Genomic DNA, 11,960 nt, shown 5'->3' with positions numbered 1-11,960 from the left:
GAGTGGGTGTGTAAAAGTGTGTGGGAGGGGGGGAGAGTGAGGATGTGTGTGTGTGTAGAACTGGGGGTGAGCGTGAGAGTGAGTGGGGGGGAGTAGGGCTGTAGGAGTGCGCGTGTATGTGAGTGGGTGTGAGGGGGCTGTAGAAGTGTGTGCGTGTGTACACGTGGGGGTGTGAGTGGGGGCGTGAGGGAGTGACTGTGGGTGTGTGGACATGAGTGGGGGGGGAACCGAGTGACCCGTGTGGTGGGAGTCGGGGGTGTGTAGGACTGGGGAGGAGGATGTGGGGGGTTGTGTGGACGTAGGTGTGAGTGGGGCTGTAGGAGTGTGCGTGTGGACGCGTGAGTGGGGGTGGGGCTTGGAGGCCAGAGGAGCCGAGTACGTGGGGACCCAAGGGCATCTTAGCCCCCTGCAAAAATAAAAGTTGGTGCATGTGATGGGGGTGTAAGGGTTTGAGTGTGTAGGGGGTGTGCGTGCGAGTGCCCTGGGGGTGCCCCCTCGCCCGCCCGCCTCCCTGGCTGCCCAGAGACAAGCGATCGCCCTCCTGGCAGGACAAAGGAGCGGGGGCTCCCTTTGTCCGACATCACCTCCTGCAGCCTCTGTCCTGTGCCTTCCTGCTCCCTGATCTGTCCTCGCTGCGGCTGTGCCACCAGCCGGGAAATAAACCCGGTGCCCTCGGCATCCTCTGTCACGTCCTCCAGCGGTTTCACAATCAAACGAGGTTTCTGGCCTGGCAAAGATCTCCCCACGGCAGAGCATCGGTGCAGCCTGCTCCCTTGGCTGCTGTGCGAAGAGCCCAGCCTGTCTGTGGATGACTGCCACAACTAGAGTGCAAATCCTTCAATACTGTCGGTCTTTTTTAAAATAAACAAGCATTCGATGCTCAAAATGTTTCACAAGTGACTTTGAATCATTCCTATTGCTCTGTATAAGACCCAACGGGGAGCATAGGATCAAAGGAAAGCAGGGCTGGAAGGGACCTCGTGTGGTCCTCTACTCCGGCCTCCTGCACAAGACAGGATCAACCCTGACTAAACCGTCCTGGCCAAATGTCTGTCCAACCTGCTCTTCCAGGGTGGAGACTCCATAACTTCTCTAGTTATGGTCTGAGGCTGACCACCCTCACAGCCACAAAGTTCCTCCTTATCCCCAGCCTCAGTTCCCTCTGCTGCACCTGGAGGCCATTGTTCCTCATCCTGTCCCCTATGGCCACAGAGAAAACCCCATCTCCATCCTCTCTGTAATTACCCTTCAGGTGTTTGAAGACTGTTATCAACCCCCCTCAGTCTTTTCTTCTCCAAACTAAATAAATAAAAGCAATCCAGTAATTCCAATCAATTTAATACTATTTTAATTCTCTGCCAAGGGCCCTGGGGGTGGCCTGTACATGGACCCCAGCACCACTGTGAGGTAAGTTGGAGGTGGGTACAGCCAAGGGAGGTCCAATCCGGCTCTCACTGCAGCCACTGCGTTGCTGGTCTTCTCTGCTGGTAGTGGATGGGGATGCCTTACAGCTGCAAAGTGGTTCCAAGGGTCCCTTGACATGTCAGCTCGTTCTCCTGCTTTTCACGCCTCGCCTGCCTTGGCTGAGCTTCTCTCCCTACGTTTGACCCAAGTACATGAAGGAAGACCCAGAATGACAAGCCAGAGCTGGGGACAGAGAGTCTGAAATGAAGCCGCCATGGTGAAGTGTCTGAAGACCCATCACATCTACCCTCTCTGGGTCTACAGGCCACCAGGGAAGACTTGGCAAACTGGTGGAGGGACTTGTCAGAAAAAGATAGTCACAGTCAGCTTGGGGATCGGTCCAGACCAGAACTGGACACAGGCAAGGGGGAATTGGGTGGCCGCCCAGGGTCCGGAGAGAAAGGGGGCCCAAAAATGGTCATTTTTTCCTATTGTCCAATTATTATTATTATTGTCTCTAGCAAAGTAGGGCCCGATACTAAAAGTTTGCCTGGGGCCGCCAGGAATCTAGGCACGGTACTGCTCCAGCCCTCCGCCCTTGGCATCTGCCTCCCCTTGAATTTCCCATACAGCTGGTTTGTTGCTCAAACCAAAAGTGGAAATTCACCCTTTGTTCCCCCCGGGCCATGTGGCACCTCACTGAGATCTGAGCGTCCCTCTAACCATCACAGAGTGAAGTCATAGCTCTTGGCCCCACATGGCCTTGCCTGCCTTGCTCGCTACCAACAGAAGTGACATTTATGCACTGAGATAATTGGGTGCTGTCTTTCCGTTAGCAGCAAATGGAGCTCCCTTGGAATGGAGCTCGTTCTTGGGTCCCAGGCAGGAGCTAAAACGAGCTGATGGCAAGTTTGGCACTGACACGTCACCCACTGCTGATCACTGGCTAATCTCAGCATCCTTTGAATGACACTCTGCAATTGGCTTTGTGTGGAGAAGTAATGACTTCATATCAACCAAGCAGCAGTGTTGAGCTGGGCGCTCCATGGTACGTGTTTGCTTGCCTGGATTTCCTCTCTATATTTCTAAGAGACCGACTCTGGACAAGCTAGATAGAAAATGGGGGGAGAGGAGGCTAGATACTCCCAGAACGTTCATTTTTGACTCAACAGATGCACCAGAAACAATGCAGGCATGACTGAGGTATATTGAGTTTTTATTTAAATCCTACTTCACAAGAAACGACATTCACTAGCATTTTATCTTTTCTTACAAATTTTTTTCATTTTATTAAATACCGTGTTAAATATAAAATACTGATTTCACAAGAGCAGGTGGTGTAAAATACGAGACATTAAAAAAATCACTCAGAAAGCCTCATTCACAGATGTCCTAAATGTTATGAGTCATTAAAAGTTAGTATAAAAGATTATCAGAATCAGGTAACCCTGGGCTGGGCCAGAGAAAGCCGTATAAAATGCAGGGAGGTCTGCAGCTTGTCCTCCTTGGCAAATCTGGGACCATAGGCAGGAAATCTGAAGCCAGGGGCAGGATTTTCAAAAGTTAAAGGGACAAGTAGGTTCTCTGCTCCCATGGTCGGACCCTGGGAACTGGGCACCATTGTGCAGCTATTGAATCTGCCCCTTGAGATTCAGTCTAGACCAGCAAGACTGGATAAAGCGTTCTTGGTAAGGATGAGTTAGCCTCCCTCCAAAGCCACCATTCTCTGTCTCTAGGCCACTTTACCCACAAGGGCTTGTAAGGGGAAACCTCTGTCCACTGCCCCAATGTAAAATAGTGGCTAGAGGTTGTCATCATTCAGCAACAAAACCTTTCAGGCTGCTGAGAGCCAAGCCCTGGGATAACACTTTGGGGTGAAATACCCCAGAGCATGGATCTTTAGGCAGCCCCAGCTCATTCGCTCCAGTTTTGCTCTCTGTGCCCATGGTCCCAGGATCCAGCACCCTGATAGAGTCCATTTAACAGTACCAAAGGGCAAGGCACCCAGGCCAGCCTGGGACGGAGGAAGGTGTGGTGCAGATGCCAGGGGGAGCAAAGCCAGGCGGGTAGGTTTCCACCCTCACCTACCTCCTAGCAGGATGGGTCTTCACCAGGAGAAGACCTGAAGTGGGGACCATCACCTGGGAGGTTGGGGGGCTGGGGGAGGGCAGGGACAGTGCAACACGCTGGGTAGGCAACATGTCGATTAAGATGGGAAGTGAAAAAATGACAGATGAGGTACCAAGAACCCTGCTCAGCGCTGTCCCCAGCCCCGCTCACCCCGTTCATGTACTGCCTCTTCCAAATCCAGTGCAAATTCTGCCAGCTGAGGGGTCACTCGTTTGCCCAGCAGAGGAAATCAGGGGCTGGGCTCTACGCTACGCCCCTCTCCTAGGGAGATCTTTCCCTATGGCATTCAGCTAAAGAAGGAAAAGGAGGAAAACCATGGTGTGCTTGACCTGCCACCCTCAGAGGCAGCTCCGAGAGTCCAACCAACGTCCATGAATGGACCACCTATTTTAAAGGCAACTTCAGGCTTGTTCACAATCAAAGTCCTCAGTGCTTGGAAAGCCCGGGGCACTTCCGGAGCGCGTTAGCCACCTGTCTCCACATCAACCCTGTGAGGTAGGTCAGTGTCACTCTCCCCTGTTACCCTGGGGAAACTGAGGCACAGATCGGATAAATGACTCAGTCAAGGCCACAGAGTGAGTCATTGGCAGAAGCGGCAATGGGATCGGGAAGGCCCTGCCTCCCTGCTCTGGGCTTAGACCACACCTCCCTCTACCATCCCCAACCCACCAAGCCCCTGAGGCTTTGCCAGGTGGCAAGAATCCAAAGCAGTCAGGGCCTGGCAAGGACACGCAGAAGGATGCAGGGAAGAAGCAGCCATCCAGCTCCATGTTTCAGCTCCCTCCCATGAGCAAAGATGGGCTCCAAACTCTAGATCCCATGGCCATGGATTGGGCCCATCTCTTCTCTCGCTCTCCCTCCTAGCACAGTGCAGTGCGGGCTGGCTTTCCCATTGAGATTCACAGCAGAAAGCCCCACCAGGGTGAGTTTCTGCAGCCCTCCCCACACTTTTCAACCACTGGGCACAGCCCCTGTCTCTTGTGAGATGTTTCTAGTAACGACCTGCCCACCCAGCCCCCTCTCCATCTCCTCTGGGGAAAAAAGCATATGGCACCAGAGCCACTAGTGTGGGGTTTCCTTCCATTTCTTGGAGTGAAGGAAGCAAATCCTGCTTACATTTCTGCTAGGACACATGGGCTAAACAGTGACACCGGGAGTAGCATGTGGCCATTGCTGGCCTGGTGTGGTCTGTCTCCCCAGGGGTAAGGCACTTGAGTCTCTTGTGTCCCTGTGGTTACATCCCTGATTTCCTCCCCCAGCGTTCCCATCACCGGAGCATGTCCACACCAGTGGCTGCGCAAAGCGACTCCCTCAGCCTGACGTCAAGCAGGTGGATGTGGTGTGATGGTGTCTGCAGCACAGTGCATCTACCCTGGACACCCCTCAGCTCTCCATAGAGATCTATCCCTCGGGTAATTTCATGGATGCCAGCCCAACCCCAGGGACCAACCCACGAGTAACCCAAAGTCTTGGCCTACAAGCTCTGGCTCTGGGAGGTGAGTAGACTCTTCCAACAAACACTCCTCCCTCTTTCAACTCAAGGAGTGACTTATCATCCAGGGAACCCTTCTTGGACCCACCTCTGCTTGGGGCTGTCAGATGCTCAACACCTTCCCACGTCTGCCTGAGACTCCTGCAACCCGACTGCTCTGTGACTACTCCCCTGAGGAGCAAAGAGGTGGCAAAAGCCATGCAGGCCTCTTGCAGATGTCTAGAGGGGTGATGCTTTTCCCCTCCAGACCTGCAATACGATGCAGCTTCTGTATCTGCCCAGCCCGAGACAGCCCATGGAAGCAAGCCACATGCAAAAGGACAGAGAGCAGATCAGCATGGACAAATACATGTGCTCACCAAAGCAACATGGAACAGGAAGTGAGTGCTGGTCCCCTGCCAATAGACACAAATTCCTCCAGCATAGCCAGACTGCAGTGGTTCTGCTTTATTAAGTAATGCCACTTGCCCATTGACCTTCTCAAAGCATCACTCTCTTGAACGAGACGCTACCAGGACCACCGCCAGCATTTCACCAGGCACTTTCTAGACTCTCCTTTGGAAAAAACCCCATTACTTTGTCTCTATTAGGGCCCAAGCAACAGGAACTGAGGGCGCTACACACCTCCTGGCTCAGGCCACGAAAGAAGCTGGGGATGGAGAATGGTGGCTGTACACCCCTAAAAGGCTCCAGCCTGGTCAAATGGACAGAGCTGCCTTGGTGATTAACCCATAAGACTAGTCGAGGTATTCCAGGCCTTCCCAAGCATTTGAAAGCAGAGCTAACAAGCGACTCCTTCAGGAAAGATGGAGAGCCCTGAAAGGCCTCGCATCCGGTGATAAGGCCGCTATCACAAGCCTAAATTCAACTGGGGTGATGATCACCTTATAATCATGGGCAGGTCTGGGCTGAAATCCTACCCACTGCTTTCAGCTCAGGAGGAGACCAAATTCTGGTCCTTATTACCCTGCGTTCCGCACAGGTGGCGATTTGTTCACAAACTCACTGCCCCATAGCTGGGGAAAAGGTGGATTCAGGGCATTTGGAGCTCCGAGTCAATGCTCGTTCCTTTTATACCGGCGGAGAGTCATGAACCACCTCCATGCTGAAATCATGCCAGGAGGCTGAACAAATGCAGAGTGGATCATCTGACACTGATCTGCATGTCCTGCATGCCCAGACCTGTGCAAAGCACTGGGCAGAGCTAAGGGGAGCCCAGGACAGAGACAAGGACCCAAAGAAGTCTTGGCCCCTAGAAAGCTCCTCATTCCTTAATGACTGCCCCACCAGCTTTCTCCCAGCCAATTCTCCCCAAGGATTGCGCAGCTATACATGTGCTCTGTAAGGGGCTAGCACCTGCACAGGGCAGTGACCGGAGCTGCAGACATGCAGTAAACCCAGAGGTTCCCCGCTATGATATGCAACAACCTCTTTGTCCTTGCCCTGCTCAATTCTCTGTTCAGAGCGGAGCATTTAAAACAGCGCCCTTCAATCTCTCAGCCTCTTCCCCCTCAGCGGGCCCGACCTGCAGAGGGTGAAACAGAAGAGGTGGCTTGGGGAGCAGTAAGGGTTTTCCAAAAATCAGATACAAATCTAAGCCATAGAGAGTCTGGAGCAAGCCCCAGTCGAGCCATCAAGCCACAGAGCATGCAGAGGGAATACACACAGCGTAGGGATACTGCTCCCCAGTTTCTGGAGCAGCTCTAAGGAGGTTTATGTTGCTATGTGATCCAGCCTCCCTCCAACTGAGCAAACTCTCCAAATGGGAATCTCACTCTTGAACCTGGCACAGAGGGAAAAGCAAAGTGCATCCTATAGAACAGGCTTACGGGGGCCACGGGCTCCAGTCTACATGGAAAGTATAAAGCGGTACACTCAATCCTGGCTGAGACAAAAGGTTTTCCAGAGCTCGGAGACTCCAGGGAGCCCTGGAATAGATTCAAGTTTCAATCCTGCATAAGGCTTTGTTGACATGGGGCCCTCCGATCAAGACTTGGTATTATATGCAGATCATTGCTGAGCAAACCCCAGTGACGACTGCTTTTCAAGCCCTGGGGTGGCAGCTCAGATCTACTCCCTACTCACTTCCCCACATGCCCAGATGAGGTATGGCAGCCATAGAGAACCCACTGGAGGAGTCTGATGGCTCCAGGCCACCTCTGGAAATTTGTTCAGTTGGTCTTTGGCTGTCCGAGCCTGTCTGAGAGCAGATGGGCTGCGGGGATAGCCACCTCTATGCAGGCAGGGGCATCACCCTGAGCTGGTTTGGTGGGGGCTTGTGCGCTTCATTAAAGGCTGTGGCCTGCAGCAGCCTTGGAGTACAAGGGGATTCATTCATTTTTAGTGCTATTCTGGCTCTGTTAAGTGAGTCCTTCGCTACCCATCTCCTGCTTCTAAGACCTGGGGGAAGAGGGCAAAAGGTAAACCCCAGGGCACAGAGACCAAACCCCAGCAAGAGACACTCAGCATGTTCTGGGCTGCCTCTGAAGTGACTCCTTGTCTGACTCCTAAACCATACCCAGACTTTCTGGCTGCCATTGATGCAACCGAACCGGAGCCTTAGCAATCCCCAGCTCTGATTTTCCCAAATGCTGAGTAGCTGCAACGAACCCAGCATTTAACAGCAGCCCCCAGTGCTCAGCACTTTAGAGGTCAGGTTGCTGGGTCTAGCAGCCCAGGCAGGTGCATGCTGGTGTTCACCATTGGCACTCCTTTATCACCTGAGGCTCTTAGGAGAGACAAGAAATCCTCCTACAGGACAGCAGGGAGGACCAGAGGTCTAGACCCTTACACATCCTTTCCTCGTGGATCCATACAGGGAAGAGAGTCCTGTGGGAACCTGCATGGAAATGTGGCCCTGGACCAGGAGCTCTCTCCTCTGCATACAGAAGCCTGTGCTTGGGGCAGTGGAGACCTCTCTTCTCCATGCAGCAGGGAAATGGGAAATGAAAACAATGTTGGGAGCTGCTCATGCTCTGGCAGATAATCACATACAGCAGCTGTGTTTAAATCAGGATGCCAGCCCCCCTGCCAGGAGACCCAACCCTGGGGCTGAACTTAGCCACCCATCCTGCGGAGAGGCCCCTTTCCCTACTTCCCTTCACACCTGGCCAACATGCGTCAGCATGTCCCAAAACAAGGTTTTTACCCTATGGCTACAGACCATAGCTCTTTTCCTGCTCCTCGGCCTTCAGATGGGCTGACTTAAAGTGGAAGTGTGGTCCTCCCACAGTTCGATGCAATGGGTTTCTCCACGCCCATCTCTAGCTACAGCAGTTGGCGGTGCTGCTGACTTGCATAGTGTGGGGGGAAGAGCCAGTCCTTTTGGAGAAACCCTTAAAATGACCCCCACCAGTTGAGAGACATGGCTGCCTCTTGCAGGTCTCCTGTCTCCAAAGGGGTCTCGCTCCCTGGTCAGCATAAGAGCCCTGTTTAAGCAGACATCCCCTTTCCACTCCACCTGGGGACTCACTAAGGTAGGCAATGAACACTGCACATCACAACTGGATTCTGCTGCTGGCCCCTGGTGTCCAACACCCATTTCTCCTGACTGTTTCCAGGCCTCACCAACCTCCTAAATGCCCCAGGGGAACAACCTTCTATCTGACAGCAGCCTCGGCCCTCAAAAAGCCGCTAGAGGCTCCAGCAAAGCGTGCTGCAGAGGCCCGGTCCCTGTCCAGTGGGAGGAGGTGGAGACAGAGCTCCCATGGCGGGGGGAGTTCTTGAGACAGCTCCAGACCACATGAACAAAGCCTTCCCGCAATCCTCCCTCATTCCTGGGAAGACCTTGCAGTCTTCCCACCCCTCCGGCACACCCAGGGATGGTTCCTTTCATTATGAAACCTTTGCCTAAAGAATAAACAATACACAAGGTTAAGATCTGTTTAAAATAAACCTTTCATCCGTGCGAGATCAGCCGGAGAAGGGAAGTGGGGAACCCTGCCCATCAGGGAGCAGGTGATGGGGATGGCTTTCCAGCAGGAACGGAGAGACTGCGGCTTCTTGGGAAGACTCCCCCCCACGTGCTGCTTGGCGAGCGCAGTGTCCTTAAGGCACCTATCGGGATGTTCTGGCCTCCGCGGTGTCAGGCCGGTAGAGATACCTCCAAATGGCATAGTAGTGGATGCCAGCTCCAATGGCCACAAAGAGGTGCCAGATGGCATGGGCGAAAGGAATGCGACCATCACTCTTGAAGAACACCATGCCCAGGCAGTAGAAGAGGCCACCGGCCACCAGCTCCAGGAGCCCATCTCTGTTAGGCTGTGGGCAAGCACAGAGGTACCATTCAGCTACATGAGATGAACGGATCCCACCCTGGGGCCTTTTCCTGAGCCTGCAGGTGAGACAGAGCTGCCCAAGCAATGGCTGAGAAGGGCAAGACAGTCCTGTTGTCTCTGGTGGATTTCCATCCTCCTCTCCAGCAGATATTATTCCCCTCAGCATGAAGAAGGCCACCCCAGGAGCCCAAGTAGAGAAGCCTGATGTCACAGCTGTGTCGTGCCAAGCTGTAGGCCCCTGAAGCACAGATTTGGGTGGTAAGAGCCATGCTGAGAGCCCAGTGCAAAGTGCCCAGATGAAGCGCTCCTGCTCAGACAACCAAGCTCTATCTCTTTGTCCCCGCGACCCTTGGCATCCACACAGAGCAGCCTTTGGGGCAAAACCCAGGAGCCACTGAACAGCAGGGAGCAACTCAAGATGAGCCACTCCAGATGTGGCCCAGGCACACGGAGGTGAAGGGGCATGCATGGAGCAGAATAGCAGCAGCTTACCATGGAAAGGATCACCAGGGCAGGGAAGAACCCCATGATCACATAACACACCAGCTCCACCAGCTTGTACCTGTGGAGGACAAAGACACCTTCACTGGTGGTGCAACACCAAGGGAGCAACTTAATCTTATGCCTTAAAACCCAGGGCTCCAGGCTTGGGGAGCCAGGAGCAGGCTTGAAGCTGGGATGCAAAGGAGACAGCCCTAAGGAGTTTGCTCACAAGCCTGGGATGCCCAGATAGGCTCTAACTACAGGGACCTGGATCTCTTGCAGCCCTCTTTTTCACCCCAGCCCCTTATTTCTCTGCTCTCCACCCACCTCCGTGCCCATCATTCCCTACCCCATAACCTGTAAGGAAACCACCACCTAGAACTGGTAGTGCATGGAGGACCCATGGTAGACAATAGGTTTGAATGATACTGAGCCCTTCCTACCTGTTGCTCACAATGGGCTTGACACTCCAAACTCCCACAGCGGGCACCTGTGCAAGAACACGCATGTGGCAATCGGTGTCTGCCTGCGAGCACCACGCATGCGCCCCAGCAGCACACGCCTGCTTTTAAACACCCAGTGTCCGTCACGGTGCTGCCTGCCCTGCACTAGCTGTAGGAAACATGGGCAGACACTGCCCCGGCTCATTGACCTCAGCACCTAGGATGCAGCCCAGTGCTGGATGGATGCTATGGGAGGGGATCTGTCATCTGTGCACTGATAGAGCCTCACAGAGGATCAGGACCCAGGGCTCTCCCATAAATGCAAGATCTAGCCACTGCGAGGAGCCCTAGGGTAACTTTTTGCCAGGGAGACCTTGGATCACTATCAGTGCCGTGTTAAGACAGATAATAATCACGTGAGGGGAGGCCTGTACCTTGCCCACCCTGTCTCCAGCAGCTCAGCTCCTGGAATTTCTCTGGGTAAGGGAAGAAGGATGCCTTGGGATTACAAAACCACACGTGCCTGGGAGTCAGGACGCCTGGGTTCAAACTCCATCCCTGCCACAGACTCAAGTGTGTGACCTCAGGCAAGTCCCATCTCTCCACCACGCTGAAGTCAGCCTGTCTGTAAAACACCCGACCCAAGCACAGATGTATCCGTCCTTGGCCACGCTATAGCATCCTGCACATGGTAGCCGTGGGGGAAAGGCGAGGGGGACATGTGGAGCTAAGCTCAGGCCGGTTCACACGGGACATTGAGACGGGTGGGTGGAAAGCCCTGGAGCAATGCAAAAAGCCAGGGGTATTCTAGAGCAGTGAAGGGCCACCTTTTATGGCAGATGCGACATAAATTAGCCCCACAACCTCCCCGAGTGCCACTCTGATCCCTATCCCCTGACTGATCTGCTGCTCTGCTTTCTAGTCCCTGCCCTGTGTTCCCAGCTTGATCCACTGCTCTGCCTTCTGCTCCCTGCCCAACCTGCCTCTCCTCATCCTGACCTGCCATGGGCCATACACAAGGGCTGCCCCTGCCATTAGTTACATCCATGCTGCAGGTTGGTTACCCCTGGTCTAGAGTGTAAAGCCCCTGGGGTTTGACCCCATGAACACGCTGCGCTGCCTGCCCTGGGCAGCCCTGCTAGGCAGCGACTTTCTGCCTGGGGGTAGGTGCAGAGGCTTGCAAGGGGTAGTTCTTAGCCAGGAAATGCCCCTGACTCTACTATAAACTTGCCCAGCGGCTGGCCACATCCCACCCTGGTTGGCTTTTTTGGAAGGAATGTGACCCATTGCTTTTTGCTTGCTGCCACCCTGTGGAAGAAGGGCAACATTTCAGCCCACGTCCTGATCACGTTCCACAGCTGATTAAAACCAGAGTGGGGCATCTGCTTCCTGGCCCCAGTGCAGGGAGGGGGCCCATGTCTCAGGGAGTCCTGGAGAAGCTACGTGCACAGGAGGACTGTCCAGCATGCCCTGGCTTTAGGACTGCCTTGCATTCATTCACTTTTAGGTTCTGGTCCAATCTAGGAGGGCGGACGAGGCTGGGCGGCCCCACAGCACAATGCGCAGATGCGGAGCGTGAGCGGCGACACAAACTCACCGCTCGTGGAAGAAGAAAACGTAGACAGTGCCGATGGATGCCATGATCCAAATGATCCAGCGCATGTGGGCGGCCCAGGGACCCAGCTCCCGCAGGTTCAGCCTAGAAGCACCGCAGACAGAGCCACGGAGAAC

At 54.0% G+C, this 11,960-nt stretch overlaps 1 protein-coding gene across 2 annotated transcripts in view; it reads right to left on the bottom strand.

The window, feature by feature from the left end:
- Positions 1-2,603: 2,603 nt before the first annotated feature.
- The window catches only part of MMD2 (monocyte to macrophage differentiation associated 2), a 47,015-nt gene continuing 37,658 nt past the window's right edge, over positions 2,604-11,960 (bottom strand). The window contains exons 6-8 of one of the 2 annotated variants that reach the window (XM_019542010.1): positions 11,827-11,928; positions 9,796-9,865; positions 2,604-9,286 (exon numbers count right to left, since the gene is read on the bottom strand). In XM_019542010.1, coding sequence (XP_019397555.1) covers positions 9,083-9,286; positions 9,796-9,865; positions 11,827-11,928 — 376 coding nt within the window. In that variant the 3' untranslated portion in view covers positions 2,604-9,082. Of the gene's footprint in view, positions 9,287-9,795; positions 9,866-9,886; positions 10,855-11,826; positions 11,929-11,960 lie in introns of those variants that run through there. The other variant, XM_019542012.1, reaches the window with a different exon arrangement.

The sequence above is a fragment of the Crocodylus porosus genome, unplaced genomic scaffold (assembly GCF_001723895.1).
Source record: "Crocodylus porosus isolate Cpor-Errol unplaced genomic scaffold, CroPor_comp1, whole genome shotgun sequence".
Taxonomy (NCBI): Eukaryota; Metazoa; Chordata; order Crocodylia; family Crocodylidae; genus Crocodylus; species Crocodylus porosus.
This window is presented reverse-complemented; position numbering and strand designations above follow the sequence as displayed.